Below are 19,651 nucleotides of genomic sequence, written 5' to 3'. Positions count from 1 at the left end.
TCTAGTACAGAAAGGAGAGGATTTTTCTTTCTCCTTTTGGATCTTCCTTCTTTTCTCAAACATTAAATACCTAGCGTCTTGGTCCTTTTGGGCTGCCATAACAAGCTACCAGAGACTGGGTGGTTTAGCAACAATGGAAATTTATTTCTCAAAGGTCTGGAGGCTGGGAAGTCCAAGATCAAGGTGCTGGCAGATTCATTGTCTGGTGAGGGCCACTTCCTGGCTCATAGATTGTGCCTGCTTATTGTGTCCTCACATGGCAGAAGAGGCGAGGGGAATCTCTGAGATCTCTCTTGTGAAGGCGCTAATCCCACTCATGAGGGCTCCACCCCCTCACACAATCACCTCCCAAAGGCCTCAGCATCTAATTCCATATGCCTGGAGGTGAGGATTTCAACATGGGAATTTGGCTGGGGACATAAACATTCAGCTCATAGCACCTACTTTTTTTTTTTTTCCTTGAGACAAAGCCCAGGCTGGAGTGCAGTGGTGCAATCTCAGCTCACTACAACCTCCACCCCCAAGGCTCAAATGATCCTCCTACCTCAGCCTCCCAAGTAGCTGGGACCACAGGTGTACACCACCATGCCCAGCTAATTTTTTTTCTTTTGTATTTTTTGTGGAAATGGTTTCACCATGTTGCCCAGGCTCATTTGGAACTTCTGGGCTCAGGCAATCCACCTGGCTCAGCCTCCTAAATTGTTGGGATAACAGGTGTGAGCCACTGTGCCCGGCCGGGACCTACTATTTATCAAGCGCTCTATCAGGTGCTGATGACACAGTGGAAAAGAAGTGCCAGTTCCTGTCCTCATAGGGATGATAGTCTAATGAGGAAATCTGACACTGGACAAATGGGAATGGGGAAGAGAGAGGACCATGGCAGCTGGGACAAACCCTGGTGTGGGAGTCAGGGATGGATCAGGGAGGGCTCCCCTCAGAAGCAGTGGTATTTAGGCTGAGACTTGAAGGATAGCAATTGTAGCGATTATGAGTGGGCCGGTGGGAGGAGGAAATCTCTCTCTGTGCAGAGAAACAGCATCAGTGCTGAGTATGTCAGGCAGGGTGGAGTCTACGGGCAGGGCAAGGGGGCAGAGGGACCAGCTGCAGTTGGAGAGGTGGTCAAGGGCTCCGTGGCCTGGGGCCAGGTGGTCAAGAGCTCCGTGGACCCAAACACAGGATTTGCTGTTCCAGAATCACTGGCGATGAGTTCATCTATTTGAATATTTCAATGGGAGTATTCTGCTGCTATTCATATCTTTTGAGAGGCTTACACATTAACGCTGGGATATAATTTTTCATTTTTAAAAACTTCCCAATTAAGAGTTCACTTAAAAGTGAGGGACATGCCTGTTGACATCTTTTTTTTTTCTTGAGTAAGAAGAAAAAAACTTGAATAGTGCAGTAACATATAAGGAAATAGACTCTGTCATTAAAAATCTTCCCACAAAGAAAACACTGGGATTGGAAGCTTTAAAAGGTAAGCTCTAGGGTGCATTCAATAAATAGAGCGTCTAAATCTTACACAAATACTTCCAGAATATAGAAAAAGAGAAAACACCTGGTTCATTTCATGAAACTTGAGGAATTTTCAAGATCCCAGTCTCTAAAAAATATGAACAAAATAAAAACATATGGAAAAGGTAGGTTCACTGGTGCATTGAACTCTCATATTCTGGTAATTCGTCCGTAGATTGTTTGGGGTTTTCTGTGTACACAATCATATCATCTGTAAATGCTTCGTTTTGTTTCTTCCTTTCCAATCCTCATAACGTTTTCTTCTCCTTTTTCTTTTCTTACCATGCAGGTCAAGCTCTCAGGCACATTGCTGAAAGGTATTTTCATCTTGTTTCTAATGTTTAAAAGGAATGTTGCTAATATTTACATTTAAGTATGTTTGTTGCAAGTTTTTGATAGATAGCTTTAGGAGATGGTCCTACGTTTCTTTGCAAAGAGGTTTTGTTATTGAAGAATATTCAATCTTCTGTATCTATTGAGATAACTACATAATTTTCTCCTTTAATCTGTTAATGTGATGAATTACATGAATAGCTATCCTAATACTAAACCAAATTTGCATTTCTAGGATAAATACAGCTTGCATGATATATAATGCTTTTTACATTTTGCTACATTTGTTAATGTGTTGTTTATAGTTTTTGCATCTTTGTTGATGGGTGAGATTGGCATATAATCTTTCCTTTTTCCGTATGTTTTTATCTTGTTATGATTTTTTTGTTTTGTCTTAGAGACTGAAGTCTCAGAAGTTCCTCAAGTTTCATAAAATGAATCAGATGAAGTGTTTTCTCTTTTTCTATTCTCTGGAAGTATTTGCATCAGATTTAGATGTTCTATTTATTGAACATACGCTAGAGCTTACCTTTTAAAGCATCTGATCCTACTGTTTTCTTTGTGGGAAGATTTTTAACTACAGAGTCTATTTACTTATATGTTATTGCACTATTCACGTTTTTAAATTTGTGTCTTCTGTTTTTCTTTCTTGATTAGTTTTGCTTCAGGTCTGTCAATATCATTTGTCTTTTTAAAGTTCCAAATTTTGGCTTTGTTCATCCGTGATTCTGCCTGTTGCATGAATATGGCACAATTTGTCTGTCCATTCACCTGCTGGTGGATGTTACGTTGTCCCATTCTTGTTTATTACAGCTTCATCTGAACATTTATATACTTTCAGAGCCAGGCAATCTCGCTGAGGGGAGGGGGCAAGACTGGTGACAGGAGGCCATGGCAGTTATAATTTGCAGGGCACAGTCCCTGAGAGAAGGAAACTACACAGAGAAAGTTCCAGAAGAGTGCATATATTTCCCTTGAGTCTTCGGCTGAAATGGATCTGAACATGTGGAAACCCCAGGGGCACAAGGACAACTGAAGGAAGAACCATGACCAGAGCTCACACAACCTCTCTCCAGGGAGCCACTCAAGTTCCCTGAGCCAGAGAGGAAAAAGTATGCAGGGGACCGAAAGCCCTTCTTCCTGAGAGCTCTTTAGCCTGTTCTAGCTCGGGGAGATGGGGGAGAGGAATAAATAACAAAGCTGCAGTCAGGCAGGATCCCACCTCAGCTCCAAAAAGCTACAACTGGGGGCAAGGAGAAGAAAGGGGTTAAGGCAAGGCATGTCCTCCAGAGGGCTGTAGAAGAGCTATTCTAAGAAGACAAATGTCTTGCACATTTGACATTTTATAGAAACGTTAGAATAACTGTCAGGCCGGGCAAGGTGGCTTACACGTGTAATCCCAGCACTTTGGAAGGCCAAGGCGGGCAGGTCACTTGAGGTCAGGAGTTCAAGACCAGTGTGGCCAACATGACAAAACACCATTTCTACTAAAAATACAAAACTTACTCAGGCATGGTGGCTCACGCCTGTAATCCCAACTACTTGGGAGGCTGAGGCATGTGAATCACTTGAACCCAGGAGGCAGAGGTTGCAGTGAGCTGAGATGGCACCACTGCACTCTAGCCTGGGCGACAGAGGGAGACCCTGTCTCAACAAAGGGGGAAAAAGAAGGCCAGGCACAGTGCCTCATGCCTATAATCCCGGCAGTTTGGGAGGCTGAGGCAGGCGGATAAGGTTTCAACATGGTGAAACCCTGTCCCTATTAAAAATGCAAAAATTAGCCAGGTGTGGTAGTGCGTACCTGTAATCCCAACTGCTTGGGAGGCTGAGGCATGTGAATCACTTGAATCCAGGTGGCAGAGGTTGCCGTGAGCTGAGATTCGGCTACTGCACTCCAGCCTGGGCAATGAGGCAAGACTCTGTCTCAAAAAAAAAAACGACTATCATCACACAATGTTGCTGAAGAAACTCTAGGGTTCCTATGGGTAAAAAAGTGCTATCTATGGGTAAGAAAGCTTAGACGTGTCCAGGGCACGACAGTGGGTGCATTTAACTGTGACACACGTAAGCTCCAAATCAGGCACTCAAGATGAGGTCAGTCATGGTGTCTTTTAGATAGTAAAGAGGGCAGAAAAAAGTATCACTGCACTTCTCCATGGGAACCTGTTTACAGAATGGGAACCACAAAGATTTGGGTGGGTGGGGGCACCACCAGGACTTTTAGAGGAGGAAGAAAGTTGTACTTCCTTTGTGGATTTCCAGAAAGTCAACTTTTCTCTGTAGACTTAGCAAATTATCATGTAGCAATCTCAGCACAGTATTTCCAGAGGTGCCACTTTGAGCGTGTGGCCAGGACTATGCAGTGACCGGGGCCATCCCCACACACTGTTCAGGTCCTGTACCTGGAATTCCTGCCTGTCCTTAGATGAGGGGGCCAGTGACTTCACAGACCTGGTACCTAACTCTGGATGATCTTACCTTGAACGGAACTCTGGAGGCAAACACATCCCCAAGTGAGAACTCTGGGGATGTGGGGCAGAAATAGGCAGGTGTCCTTTTCTCTATTGAATGCAAAAGCAGTTTTCTTGTAAGATGGACCTTGGTGATTGTTCTGTTGCTTGGGACCCACTTCCTTTGGTTATCAGATAAGGTTTGAGCCGTCACTTTCCTTCATGTCCTTGGTCAAGACTGTGTTATTTATCAACCAGAAGTATTAGGGTGGCTTTTCCTGTAAGCTGCTCACACTACCAGTCCCCAGAGAAAAATGATCACATCATCCAATTTCAACAGCCCTCCCGACACTCACCAGGGTTTCAGGAGAAGGAATGTATGTCATGGAAAGCTTGTTAGTGACATGTTTCTTGCTTTATTGAAATTCTTTCTTACAAAAGGTCTGATGTATTTTAGGCCAGGCCTAATTTCCTTCAGTCCCTGAAATGAAGGCACATGGTCATTTCCATGTCCTCTGAAGTAGGTATGTAAACTAGGAGACGTCCATTTTTAAGGTTCAAACACCTTTTGTTTTATCTGATGTAAAACAAGAATTCTGTTTTCCCCAATGAAAAGACCAAGTAAGACAGTTGTGTGTGTCTTCATGGAAGGCATAACCGGATTCTTTGCCAGAACCCGGTTGGGATTTTAATTTGTTCAATGTGGCATCTTTTCACCTTCAGTTTTTCTTTCTTTTTTTAATGCAAACTTTGCAGTGTGCTGAGCCATGCAGTAAAAAGTGCTATGTTTATATATGCATACGTATATTGGCTCTGGAAGAGGATGCATGAGTACATGTGTGCTGCGTAAACATAGCAATTGGTCAGAAGGAGAGTCTCATCATTAGGACGTTAAGGAGTAGCAAGCATATTGGAAACAAGAATGACCTAGGGCCGCACTGGCTTAGTGGTCAGCCAGGAGTCTCGCTGGTCCTACACCTGGAGGGCCCAGGTCTCTCCACAAGCAGGCCAGTGCTCACCTGATATGACAGGTGATTGTGTATCTGAGGCCTATGAGTTTGTGATTCCCCCAAGGTGAGGTGGGTCTGCACTCACTTGCTACCAGGTAGCTCCCCTATCTCTTGAACACGTGTATGGCCCAGTTCTGCTCCTCATGTAAAAAGCAGAACACGATCTCCCCGTCTCTAGAAAGGGGGTGCAGATTGCAGACCTGTGGAGGCCCAAGGCCCCTTATTCCCACTCCCCACCCCCAGAGGTCAGAGGGAATCTTCGCTTCCTTCCACCCCTAGGGGTTCCATTAGGACTTGTGTTTTCCTGACCAGAGAGTCACACCTGGAGAGGCTTCAAAGATGCAATATCATCACCTCCAAATAGCTGAGACACACATGACTTGGCATTAACCCTGAATGCCCAGTAACAGAGCCCTGGACTCAGGTTTAACATGGGCAGCTTCCATGTCACGCTCCAAATCAGCTGTCCTCCTACATGGATGGTTGGCCTGGAAGCCAATCACGTTGGACCTGCACTCACACCCTGTAGGTTCCGGAGCATGCAACTTTCCGGTCACACGGGTCCTGCACCCAAACTTCTTGCTCAGGCCTGCTAAAGACACTAAGTTCAGGCAGAAACACGGTCTCCGTTACTGTCTTCTGACTTGCAGGCTAGGTGAATGGACCAGTTAAGTGCTACCCAGAGGTAAGGTCATACCCAGACTGACAGGCCTTGGGCCAGTGCAGCAAAGTGGATAAATGAATTTAGCACCCAAGATACTATTTAGCATGCCATGGTGATCATTCAATGTTAGTTTCTTTCCCTTCTCCACATCTAGCTGGATTCCTGGAGGTGACTTGCATTTCTCTCTTGTCCCTAGAGCTGGCTTCTCCTCTATGTCACTTCCCCAGACTAGCAAATGGGGAGCAGAGGCAGAGTAAAGGGGGAAATGGATCACTTGGCATTGCCTCTTGCTGGGGAGGAAGATGGAACTCTTGGCCTGATGGAGATTTGGGGATTGTCTGAAGAGTAACTGATCCCATACTCCCACCCATCTCTGCTGCTGCACGTGTCTCTGACACATTCTCAGCGATCACCTGTAACTCAAAGACCAAAGGGAACTGGGATATTGAGGCCTGGTGCTTGGTGCTCAGAAGCTGGGCAAAGTGGTGATCCAGTTGACCAGGGCTCCTCACGCAGGAACCTCGTGGAAGAGAGAGACAGGCAGTAGGTCCCAGAGTTACACTTTGGAGCACATGTTCAATAGGAAAATGATGACCGGCCTCCACGGTCCTGGGATGCAGGTGTGAGGACTGGGAGTGCTGGACCAGGTGTGGCCAAGGGATGGTCAGGGCAGCCCCAAGCCGTGCCCCGCCCCAAGGACACTCTGTGCGGGACCCCGAGATTGAGCTCTGCCCACTTTCAGTGTCTATTGCATGTCACGCTGGCATCTTCGGCATGCCCACAGTTTGTCACCCCCCATTTAGAGAAGCTGCAGCGGAAGATGGTTTCCTCTGTGCCCTTGCAGGCGACATCATCCATCCAGATCCTCCCAGTGCCTGTGGAGACAGGAAACATGACTTCTAAGCACACATGCAGGAGGGCAGAAAGAAGAGAGAGCATGACGCTGCGTCTGCCCTTGACTTAGCTCTGCTGCACACTCAAATGTGGGGGCTTCCAGCTGCCCTCTCCATCCCACCAAGACCTCATACTTATTTTCTGGGATGAGTTTCTCGAGGGCAGAATCACAATATTTGATGGTGATGATGGCAGTAGCTATGAATATCTTCTATGTGTCAGGCAACTTACACATATATGCTTCATTAGTCTTCACCATGGTGCTATGAGGAGGTATTAAACCCATTTTACAGATGAGAAAACTGAGGCTCAAGGAGCCATTCGTACAGAGTCACTCAGCTTGTAAGCAGCAGATTCTTAATAGAAGCCCAAGTCTTACTGCCTCCCAGCCCATGCTTTATACCCAACACTGCTTTTGAAATGCATTATCCTGTGGCCATTGTTGATGGAAAGTCAGGCAGGACCACATGAGCAGGACAGTGTCAGATGAACCTTGCATTGCCCCAGTGCCCCAGAGCCAAGTTTGTCAGTACCAACATTAACTCTAACATTCTGAGGTTTAAAGCAGGTGGTCTCAGTATCTCTGAGCCCCAAACAATGGTTTTGGGATGGCGAGGACCCCAGAGTTTAACATTATCACCAGATATATATTTAAGAATGTGCAGGAATGGCTAGGTACAGTGGCTCATGCCTGTAATAGCACTTTGGGAGGCCAAGGTGGGCAGATCATGAGGTCAGGAGATCGAGATCATCCTGGCTAACACTTTGGGAGGCTGAGGCGGGCAGACCATGAGGTCAGGAGATTGAGACCATTCTGACTAACACGGTGAAACCCTGTCTCTACTAAAAAATACAAAAAATTAGCCAGGTGTGGTGGCACACGCCTGTAGTCCCAGCTACTTGGGAGGCTGCGGCAGGAGAATTGCTCGAACCCAAGAGGCGGAGATTCAAGTGAGCTGAGGTCGTGCCACTGCACTCCAGCCTAGATGACAGAGCGAGACCGTCTCAAAAAAAGAGAATATGCAGGAACAACTTTGAACCACAAGCAATTAGGTCAGTTCTCAAAATACAAGGTCCCTAAGACAATCTGTTTGATAGGTTTACCTATGGCCAGCCCTGTTCACCCAGTTCTTCAGGGCACCACCCTGCAGGCCTGAAGGTGTCAGGCAGCGGGACCCTGGTGCTTTAGTGGGCTCTCCTAGGATTGTACCTGAGCTTAAAAGGTATCAACTTGGCCCCGGGGTTCCTCAATGCACACCAGGGGAGCAGGGCAGCTGGTTAAGCCACTGAGAGTGAATGCAGAGGGCATGTCTAGGGTTGGGGGTGATAGAAAGGGGTGTGGGCTGCACAGAAGTCACTCCCAGCCCCCTATGATGAGCTGGCGGGACTATCACCTGTGGTTCTGATGAGCTGTCTTGGCCGATAGCTGGGCCTGGCCCCAGGTGGTAGGAGCCCACTTGAGAGCCTGTGAAGGGTCACGGGGCTCAGTGCTCCCATGGGAAGTGGCTTGGAGCCTCCCTACTCACAGTGAGGCTCTGGGTCTGCCACATGGGCATCACCAGGAGCCTGTGGGAAATGCAGAACCCCAGGCTGCCCCAGCTCCCACAAGCCAGCTTCTGCATTGTAACAAAGGGGCAAGACACTGCGGCTTGAGACACAGGAGCAGGGCCTGGCAGCAGGACATGGCTCCATCCAAGTCCGGCACCATCTGGGGTGACCACGTCAGTTACTGAGCTGGGAGGGGCTTCCAGGATGTGGGACTTTCACTGATAAAATCAGGTAAGTTCCAGGAAAACCAGGACAGCTGGTGACTCTGGCACCCTCACTTGTTATGTTCTGGTACCAAGAAGCATAGGGGTAAGGGTGATAAACAGGGTTCCAGCACGGCTGTGTACCCTGAGCAAATGAATAGAGGTCATTGCTCCTGCATGGGAAAGAGCTTTGACACCCACCAAAGTGTATTCAAAATGTAGCGCAGGTATTATCGCCTTGCCCCGAGCTTCCCACCGTTTGCTCCGCATCCCATCTCTCAGGAGCCGAGAACCTCTCTTTTTAGTGGAACTGTCAGGAGTGACTCTTAAAGCCTTAAACTCTGTCATTCACTCTTGAAGTACGTGGGTAAAATCCCTTTACAAAGAATGTCAAGAGAACATCTAAACTGCTTCCCTGCTGGCTGACTGTAACACATGAACTAAGTGGCGTGAACATGTTTTTGTTATGTAGACATGTTCAGCCTCTGTTGTCATGGGATTGCCATGCAGTGGATTCTGGGACGGAGCCGGGAGAGGCCCCTTCCGCCACCTCCTTGGATGCTGTTTCTTCTCCGGAGCCTCCTCCTGGCCTGGGTAGCTGTGGCTCTTACACAATCAGCCCTTTGAGGCAGAGCAATGATTTGCAGATTAAATGTCTCCTGGAAGCAGCATCGGTTTACAAATTACCCAGGAAAAGGCTGCAAGCTCCAGGGCTCTGTGGGATTAGTCACACCCAAAGCAAATAAAGAAGACTAACAAATAAAGCACAGTTCCAAGGTGACCCAGCCCAAATGCGTACATAGGATCTCGCAACTCCAGCTGGTGTTTCGCCAGAGCGTTCTGGCTCATGTCCAGTCGCGGGAGGACCAACGCAATGGGTATAGGGTCATCAGGGGAGGAGCAGTGCATATCTGCAGTGATGTCAGCACTGCCAGGCATCATTCAGGGAAAAATTAACCAGCAAACCGTCTCTGCTCCTCACACCACTGGGCAGGGGCTAGAGCTCCGTCGGCTCCAGATACCAGTCATTGCTCGAGCATTAGAACCGATACCTGATTACTCAAGGTGCGGTCTAAGGACCAGGGCTGTCAGTATCACCAGAGAGCTTGTTAGAAAAGCAGACTCTTGGCCAGGTGCCATGGCTCACTCTTGTAATCCCAGCACTTTGGGAGGTTGAGGAGGGAGGATCACAGAGATGAGGAGTTCAAGACCAGCCTGGTCAATATGGCAAAACTTGTCACTGCTAAAAAACACAAAAATTAGCCGGGTGTGGTGGCACATGCCTGTAATCTCAGCTGCATAGGAGGTTAAGGCAGGAGAATCTCTTGAACCCGGGAAGCATAGATTGCAGTGAGCCGAGATTGTGCCACTGCACTCTAGCCTGGGTGACAGAGCAAGACTCAGTCTCTAAAACAAAACAAACAAAACCCAAATTCCTGAGGGCTCTGTATGCTAAGTACCATTCTGGGGATTTGGAAGACATTGATGAACAAAAGAAAGACAAAACAACAGAAGCAAAACCTGTCGGCCTCATGGAGCTAATGTTTGAACTTCCGTGTGTTTATTTAGAGTAATATTCGTAGTAGGAAAATGTTACACTGAATCCTACAGGCTTCTATCTGTGCCACAAACAGAGAAGGCAGGATGGCTATGTAACAGGTATTTGAGTGGAAAACTGAGCCCCCAGAAAGACTGAGCAAAATCTCCAGGCAAGTAACTATTGAGGGAAGAGGCCCTGACTTGGCCTCTCATGTTCAGCCGGGACAGTCTTTTCTCCTTGTTGAGATTTACTCGGGGTGGCTGGCAAAATATTAAGGAAAATATTAGGGAAAAGTTGTAAGATATAGTCTCTAACCTTTTAGAAGGCTGAAAAGGTTTTATTTATTAACTTACAGAACAGGCTAAAAGCAGCCAGCTCTTGTGTTAGAGCATTAAGTCATAAGGTAGATTAAAGATAATAAAAGCTTCCCCAGTTAAGTCCCTTTACCCCACATGCCTTTGTCCCTACTCTAATTTGTTTACTCAGGTAAACTTTGTGCTGGATGGCCCTCTCAGAGGGAGCTTGTAGAAGAATTACCCATTAATAGTGTTTATTCTAGGCCCTAGAACCAAGACTTTTATCATTCTTAAAGCCACTCTTTTAACCGTGTTAATTATCCACAAGCTTGTTGACTTAGAACCTCTGTTATTAAATCTATACCGAGTAAGTGTCAAGCAGAACAAGGAGTTATAGTCAGTTAGCTGCAATCACCCTGCAAAAGCAGCTGATGACCGCCCCTAGCCCACTGGATCCACTGTACTCTGTGTGTGACAGTGTATTTCATTCATCTGTCACTGAGTCAAAGTCTGCAAGACAGATTGCTGCAGGGAGTGATCAACATCTCACCTCCTCATACAACCACAGTTCACAGCACTTAACACTCAGCAAGGGGATGGCAGACCGGGAACCATGTCTGGCCAATGGCTGTGGTTACAAATCCAGTTGTACTGGAATACAGTCCCACCCATTTGATTGCATAGTGGCTACGGGTGTTTTCCTGCTCCAAGCGCAGCACTGAGTAGCTGTGACAGAGACCACCTGGCCCACAAAGCTTGAAATATTTGCTCTCCAGCACTTTATGGAAAATGTTGGCTGACCCTTGCGCTGAAGCTGTCTCTCAGTATTTGAATCTTACCTTAGATAAAAGGATGAAAGGAGGTCATAATGCTATAATTAGAAGTGAACACTCCTAATTCTGTCTGCCTGTCTCCACCTACAAATCTGCCAATGTGCCCCCATCCTTACCTCCTTTTCCCTCTGTCTGTCTCCCTGGGAGATGCTCCCAGCTGTGCTAGGTCACACCCCCTCCCATGGCCTCCCAGGCCTCTCTCCAGTCATCACCCCTCCATCTCTCCACCTGTATCACTCCAACACCTCCTGGACCAATTTAAAATTTAGAACATCTTCAAGCCTCTCCCATTTGGGTCTTTCCTTGGTTGCCTCCATGCAAACAGAAAATCTGATTAGTATGCCCTGTCCAGGAAAATTTTTATGGTGCCAGACCTCTGGGAGAATGGTCAGGGCTTGGAGACAGGGAGGATTCAGGTTTAGCAGGCACTGGAATTCCTTCCTTCCATTCTTTTTACCCGCCCTCCCTCCATTCCTTCCTCCCTCCCTGCCTTTCTTCCTTCCCTTCTTCCTTCCTTCCTTCCCTTCCTTCCTTTCCCTCCTTCCCTCTCTCCTTCCTTCCCTCTCTCCTTCCTTCCTTCCCTTCTTCCCTCTCTCCTTCCTTTCTTCCTTTCCACATTTATCCCACTCCTATATGCCCCAGGTAGTTTGGGTTTTGCAAGTATAAAGGTGAAGTCCTCAAGATGTTTGCATGTATCTCAGGGCTCAGGTGAATATAAGAAGTGGTGTGATTGAGACAAAGGTGACGGGAGCACAGAGGAGGGTCACTTCCATCTTGGGGGCAGGGTAGCATGGAAGGAGCCCGAAAAGCCTCCTTCAGGGCACGATCATTGAGCTGCTTTTAAAACCTGAGTAGGAGTTCCCTAGCTGAAGAGGGAGGAAAAGGCCTTCCAGCAGGAGGCGCAGCACAGGAGAGGCAGGACACGATACGCACCATCTGTGCCCCAATAACCATCAGCAGGTGCAGTGTGGAGAGGTGTGGGGTGGGCAGGAGGTGGACAAAGAAGATCCTTGGGTGCTGAGCTAAGGAAACCCAGCTTGATTCTGAGAGTGATAAAGATCCTCTGAGGACCCAGGCAGGGAGTGAGGGAGTGAGGGATCTCCTTTTAGAGAGATCCTAACAGTCTGAGACCAGCCTGGGCAATATAGTGAGACTCCATTTCTCCAAAATAATAAAATGAAATAATTAGCTTGGCACGCGCCTGTAGTCCCAGCTACTCGGGAGGTTGAGGCAAGAGGATTGCTTGAGCCTGGGCGGTCAAGGCTGCAGCAAGCTACGACTGCACCACTGTATTCCAGAGCGTGGACTCCATGGGTGACAGAGGGAGGCCCCATCTCTTAAACAGAGAGAGAGAGAGAGAGAGAGAGAGAGAGAGAGAGAGAGAGAGAGAGAGAGAGAGAGAGACAGAGGAGATCCCAGCAGCCATGAGAAGCTAGGCAGGCCACAGGAGCTAGCCTGCAGGGGTGGTGGCTGTAAGGAGTGGCTCCTGGAGAATTAGAGCCTCTCTGTCCCCGCTCCACCCCAAGCCTATGGACAAGTGTGCACAGCAGCGCCTGTACATGCTAACTGCTTGACACGCAGCATCTCCTTTAGCATTTACGGTCATTCTTGAACAGTTGAAGAACTGAAGCTTAGCGAGGTTAGGGAATCTGCTCAAGGCTCCAGCTACAAGCAGCAGATCCGGGGTTCTGACATGGGTGGTTTGACTCTAGGGCCGGAGCACTAACCACTGCTTTACCTGCTAATCTCCTAAGGGGAGGAGAGTGAGAATGACAAGGCAGAAATAGGCTCGAGAAACAGCAGAGGAGGGAACACTGGTGGGATCCGTAGGACTCAGGGGCCAACCTGATGTGGGAGAGGGAGTGGTGAAGCCAAGGGGTGGCCCAGGGTTCTGGCTGGGATGGAGTCTGATGGGTAGGATGGTGCTGGTGATGGCGACAAGGGAGGCACAGGATTTGTGGGAAGGAGACGTGTGCAATCATGACAGTGCTGTTGGAGGAGCCCATGGAGCGCCCGAGTGCAGCTGTCAGGAAGGTCACCGGACACTCGGGTCTGGAGCAGCACTGAGCACTGTGACAGAGGGAAGAGCTGGGGGGTGACTGAAGCTTCAGGTGTGGAGGTGGCCTCCAGAGAGAGTGTGCAGAACACAAGGACAATGGAGGCGGGGAGTTGGGGTGCTGGGAAAGGAAACTGTCAGGAAGGAGGGGCGTGAGAAGGCCAGGAGGCAGCGAAAGGGACCTGGGAGGCTCCTTCAGGCTTAACAGTGGGGTAGGGGCACCAGTGGGTAGGATGCTGGCAGGTGGCTCTGCCTGTCACCAGGAGTGGTGGCCTTCCCTCCTCTCGGCCCCATGGCTACAACAGCATTAGAGCCCTCGGCAGGTGGTTTAGAATCCACCTCTCCAGTACCCATGCTGTGGCCAGGGCTGGGCTTGTCAGCTCTGTCCCCCAACCCTGCAGCTGGCCTGGCCCATGGCAGGCAGCTGGAAACTGCTCGTAGAGAGGAGGAGGAGACCATGGGTGCAGCCTGGTCTGGCAGAAACCCTCAGTTATGCCAGCCCGCCCCTGCCCAAGGCCCTATGGCCCTCTGTTTTTTTTTTCCCCCCCTTTTCTTTTTCTTTTTTTGGAGACGAAGTCTCGCTCTGTCACCAGGCTGGAGTACATGACCTCAGCTCACTGCAATCTCTGCCTCCTGGTTTCAAGCAGTTCTCCTGCCTCAGCCTCCCAAATAGCTGGGAGAACAGGCACGAGCCACCATGCCCAGTTAAATTGTTTTGTATTTTTAGTAGAGAAGGGATTTCACCATGTTGGCCAGGATGGTCTCGATCTCTTAACCTCGTGATCCGCCTGCCTTGGCCTCCCAAAGTGCTGGGATTACAGGTGTGAGCCACGGCACCCAGCCAACCCTCTGTACACCTCTAGTGACTCCTGGCCTGCAACCAGCCACGGTCTTCAATAGCACCTGAGACCTGTCAAGGCACCATGATAGGGAAATAACAGTGTAAAAAATGGGGCATTAGTGAAAGCAAGTCCAGCTTCCCATCAACCAGTTTAAAGAATCAAGCGGCAAGCTTAGAGCTCCCCGCCATGTGTGAAGAGGAATAGAGATCAGGGGAACGAAAGAAGCCACAAAGTCTACAGGATCGCTGGCCTGGCACTCGCAGGCCACCTGCTGCCTTTTCGCCAACTGACAGTCAGGTTAACATGACCTGTGACCTTCAAACTAGCTATTCTGGCTTCTTGAAAAGAATTTATATTGAACCAAATTGCTTCTCATAGAGAAAGCAAAAGAATTAATAACCGTTTTTCTGAAAAGATTTTACTGCCACTTTTAGGAAGAAGCCTCCTTTGGAGCTTGAAGTGGGAATTGCGGGACGGTTCCTATTCTCACCAACAATAGCAGTGGTTTTCCTTAGCCGAAACCGGCTGGGATCCTGCCCCAAGCCTGTGGGAGAACAGTATTCTTTCCTGGGGGGCTGCCCTTCATGGTGCTGGACCCCTTCGAACTTGCCCTTCAAACTCTGCCCCTTAAAACTGCACTCCCAGCCAGCTGCTTGGCAGATTTCACCAAGGGTCACTGTAAGGCCTTTTAGGCTGACTGATGACGCCATGGACGCCATGGCAACCCGTGACCCCCACGTACACCTCTGGATGGCCTCCTGGAATTAGAAAAGCTGAAGTAACTGGAAGACCATGAAACAGGGAAGGGTGATCAACCCCTGTGGTGCCAAATTAACTTGAGACATTCTCTACTGTTCCTTATTCCTGCCTCAGCTGATAAGGCCATTGGACTTTGTAATCGACCCTGGTCAACCTTGTGACTCCAGACCCTAGAGCCCCTCCCAGCTTGCAAAAACCACCCTAAACTGTAACTTCTGCGACTTTCCGCTGCCTACCCCAAACCTAGACCACCAACTCCTATCCCACCGCCCTCCACGGACTCTTTGGACTCAGCCTGCCTGCACCCGGGTGAATCAAGAGCCATGTTGCTCACAGAAAGCCTGTTTGGGGGTCTCTTCATTCAGAGCATGTGTTTTAACAGTCACATTCAGTCAATTACCAATGAGATCTATGGGATGAGATTCGGAGCAAGAGCTGCAGCAGCCCCACATGGGGATGAGGAACAAGGGGGCTGGGAGGAGTGGAGGCTTCCACCTCAGGTCTGGATGTGACCTGGTTCTGAGGTCCCCATCTGGAAGGGACATGCCACTCTCTCCCTTCACCCTATGCCATGGGTCCCTGTAGCCATTGAGCACAGCAGGTTGGACAGCAAGAGCCTCAGGCAATTCAGCAGGTACACCCTGCTCTTCATAACATCGGAACTGTGTAGTCAGCGGGCTGCCGTCCATAGGTCACCAGCAGGCCTGGTGACTGGGTGTGAGAGGATCAGCTCCAATCTCTCCCCACACCCACCTGAACTTCTCCACAGGTGAGCAGCAGCATCTTAAATCCCAGGGGGCCCAGGCTGGGAGACCCATTACAGGAGCTGCAGGCTCTTTAGTTGCAGACAGGACACCAAGACCCGGAGCGCAGAAGCGACAGGCCAGGACATGCTGCCAAGGGACAGCTCACTACTGAATGGGTGTGGGGAGTGCTGGGTTTGTGCACGTGGGACCAGTGTTTTAGCTGTGAGTCGACACAAGAGTCTCTGATCCATCAGGAAACAAACACAGTGTTCGAATCAGCCATCTACCTAGGAAGTGTCTGTGCCCCTTCCACAGAGGCTCCTGTGCCATCCGTGGGAAGGTCGATGTGCTTCTGTGTGTCAATAGGAAAGCAGCCAGAATGATAAAGGCTTTCCAGACCTTGTCATATGAGGACAAGGTGAATATCTGGGGATGTTCGCCTAGAGAAGAAGAGGCTCAGAGAGGGAGAGACAGCCCAGCAGAGTGGTTCAAATACAGACTCCTAAGACGCCTGCTTGAGTCTAAACTCCGGGTCTGGCATTTGCTAGCTGTGTGACCTTGGGCAGGTTACTCAACTTCTCTGAACCTTCATTTCCTCATTTGAAAAACAGGGACGGCTGCGCATGGTGGTTCATGTCTGTAATCCCAGCACTTTGGGAAGCCAAGGTGGGTGGACTGCTTGAGCCCAGGAGTTCGAGACCAGTCTGGGCAACAGAGTGAGACTTCATCTCTATTAAAAATAACAAGAAAATTTAGCTGGGCATGGTTAGTAGTCCCAGCTACTCAGGAGGCTGAGGTGGGAGGATCATTGAGCCTGGGTGAACAAGGCTGCAGTGAGCCGTGATTGCACTATTGCACTCCAAACTAGATGACAGAGCAAGATCCTGTCCCCCCACCAAAAAAAAGGAAGGAAAAAGAAAATCAGCGATGATACCTGCATACCGCACAGTGCCGTCAAGATGAAACGGGCGAATATTTGTTACGGGTTGAGAACACAGCCTGGCACATAGTGAGTGTCACACGAGTGTCAAGTAATGATGGAAACATGGTAGAGACAATGAGAGCAAGTCAGGAAGGTGTGAAGAGCTAGCCGCGGGGAGAGGGACGGCAGCCGAGCCTGGAACACCAGACTGCGGAGGACTGATAGGAGAAACCGCCAGGATACAGAACGTAGATCAGGGAAAGGAAGAACGTTCTCATCCTCAGAACTGTCTGATGGCCACCGGAGACAGTTGCCTGGGGCGGGGCAGTGAGTTCTCATTGCAGGAAGCGTTCCGGGAGAGGCTGGGGTCACCACACAGAACTGCCGTGGAAGGGACTTGGGCTTTGGAGGGGTGCCCAGTCCTGGTATGCGCAGGCCCTCTCCCCGCGTCCTTTGCCGTCAGAGGCCTTACCTTGACCGAATCGAGCTGTGCGGTACACCTCCTCCACCCCGCGGAAGCCCAGCATACGGCACACGACATCTCCGTCCTTCTTGTCCCAGCCATCATCACACACGGTGCCCCAGCGCCGGTCGTGGTACACCTCCACGCGGCCCTCATGAGGGCCTGAGCCGTTCACCAGGCGGATCAGCATCGGGGCCTCCACGGCACCTGTGGGAGCAGCCAACTGTCACTACCCGGCTCTGCACACACCAGGACCTGGCCCCAGGGGCCTTTTCTGACTCCTCCCTCCCCTGGGTAGGAGGAAGAGAGGGCTGGGGCCAGTTATACCAAGACTTCAGCCCCCAAATCACTCTGTGCCTCTCCTGCCCTTTGCCAGCCTTCTCTCCACCTTTAAAAACATAGGCTTTTTAACAGCACGGTGCTGGTACAAAAACAGACACAGAAATCAATGGAACAAAATAGAGACCCCAGAAATAAAGCCACACACCTACAGACATTTGATCTTCGACAAAGTCGAAAAAGTAAGCATCGGGGAAACAACTCCCTATTCAGTAAATGGTGCAGGGATAGTTGGCTAGTCATATGCAGAAGAATGAAACCGGACCCCTACCTTTCACCTTACACAAAATTATACAACTCAAGATGGATTAAAGATTAAAATTTAAGACCTCAAACTGTAAGAATCCCAGAAGAAACCCAGGGAAACATTATTCTGAACATTGGTCTTGGGAAAGAATTTATGACTAAGTCCTCAAAAGCAATTGCAACAAAAACCAAAATTGACAAGTAGACGAGAGAGACCTAATTAAACTGAAGAGCTTCTGTACGGGAAAAAAAATCAACAAAGGAAACAGACAACCTACATAACGGGAGAAAATATTAATATGTGCAAACTATGCATCCCACAAAGGTCTAGTATCCAGAACTCATAAGGAACTTAATTCAACAAGCAAAAAACAAATAACCCCATTGGATCTGAAAGTGGGCAAAAGAGGGGCCGGGTGTGGTGGCTTATGCTTGTAATCCCAGAACTTTGGGAGGCCAAGGTAGGAGGATCACTTGAGGCTAGGATTTCAACACCAGCCTGGGCAGCATGGGGAAACCCTGTCTCTGCAAAACAATAATAATAAGTCAGCCAGGCATAGTGGCCCATGTCTGCGGTCCTAGTTACTTGGGAGGCTGAGGTGGGAGGATTATTTAAGCCTGGGAGGTTAAGGCTGCAGTGAGCCATGGTTGAGCAACCACTGATCTTTCTACTATCTCCAAAGTTTTGCCTTTTCCAGAATGTCAAAGTTGGAATCATACAGTACGGAGCCTTTTCAGATTGGCGTCTTTCACTTAGTAATAAGTAAGTGAACCTTCGCATGTAAGGTTCCTTCATGCCTTTTCATGGCTTGATAGCTCTTTTCTTTTAGGACTGACTGATGCTCCGTTGTCTGTGTGCATCATAGTTTATTCATCCATTCACCTACTGAAAAACAACTGGGTTGCTTCAAAGTTTTTGCCTTGATGAATAGAGCTGCTGTAAATATCCACATGCAGGTTTTCACGTGGATGTCAATTTCGGCTCATTTGGGTAAACATCAAGGGGTGTGATTACTGGATTTCTCTCCACTGTTCAAGACCCAGTGACCAGCAGCCTCGCCTGCAAGAGGGGAGGGTGTAAGAGAAACAGGAAGCCAAGGATGGTCAAGGCCTTGTGGCAGGTAGCTTTGCTGTGTCCTGGGAAGTGTCTCAGCCCTGAATCAGTCATTCATGTTCATTTTCCCACTAAGCTGTGAGTGTGAAAGTGCTTTAAGCCAGAGAGAGCCGGTGGTGAATTCTGGTTCTGCCACTTACTATCTGCAACTGTGAGACACAGTGGTTCATCAAATCTGAGGTGTCACCTGTTGTAGCAGGCACCTCACTGTTTTATGTGCCACTAAGAAGAAAAAAACTCTGTCGGGTAGGTGGCACATTATGTCAAGTGCTGGATGCTTCCTGATGCCACAGATGTATAAATGTGTGTCACAGAATCAATGAAATGTGGCAATAGACGTGAAGAGCTCAGAATAGCACCTGGCACATAGTAGGCCCTTTTTGCCGGAATGACCTGAAGGTAGTCTCACAGTCTCTCTAAGAGCATTTCCCCAACTGCAGTCTGGGAACATCTGCATTGCGACTGTCATGCAAACACAATGCAACAAAGCGCAAAGGGTAACGTGGGTTTGCTCCCCTTCTCTCAGGGCTGAGCCCGTCATGTTGATCTCTAAACTCAATGCTTAGCACACAGCCTGGCTGCAGACTATGAAAGTAAATGTTTGCAGAATGGAGCAGAGAGTCATTCCTGAGCATTACAATGCACTGGTTCTCCAAGTGGAAATGTTGGGGACTCAAAGAACACCGGGGCAACTGAAAGAAGCCTTCAGAACATCGCGAAGCCAGGGTTTGGCTGGGGAGTCAGTCTCAGGGCGATACGCACGGTCAGTGCCAGAGCTGGGATCACGGCTTGGGTCTCCTGATGTGTCTTCCCACATCCTTTTCACCATCCTGTCCACCCCACTACTCTTGGGGACGATTTCCCCTGCTGGGACCTGA

The 19,651-nt window shown here is 49.0% G+C and overlaps 1 protein-coding gene across 4 annotated transcripts in view; it reads right to left on the bottom strand.

The window, feature by feature from the left end:
* Nucleotides 1-4,694: 4,694 nt before the first annotated feature.
* Nucleotides 4,695-19,651, bottom strand: part of SCARA5 (scavenger receptor class A member 5) — a 120,281-nt gene continuing 105,324 nt past the window's right edge. For all 4 annotated transcript variants that reach the window (XM_002756806.5, XM_035269909.3, XM_054243713.2 and 1 more), the window contains 2 exons: nt 17,084-17,281; nt 4,695-6,847 (listed from right to left, as the gene is read on the bottom strand). In XM_002756806.5, coding sequence (XP_002756852.1) covers nt 6,711-6,847; nt 17,084-17,281 — 335 coding nt within the window. In that variant the 3' untranslated portion in view covers nt 4,695-6,710. The remainder of the gene's footprint in view (nt 6,848-17,083; nt 17,282-19,651) is intronic.

Source organism: Callithrix jacchus, chromosome 13 (assembly GCF_049354715.1).
Source record: "Callithrix jacchus isolate 240 chromosome 13, calJac240_pri, whole genome shotgun sequence".
Taxonomy (NCBI): domain Eukaryota; kingdom Metazoa; phylum Chordata; class Mammalia; order Primates; family Cebidae; genus Callithrix; species Callithrix jacchus.
The sequence above is the reverse complement of the archived record's forward strand: the minus strand, read 5'-3'. Positions and strand labels throughout refer to the sequence as shown.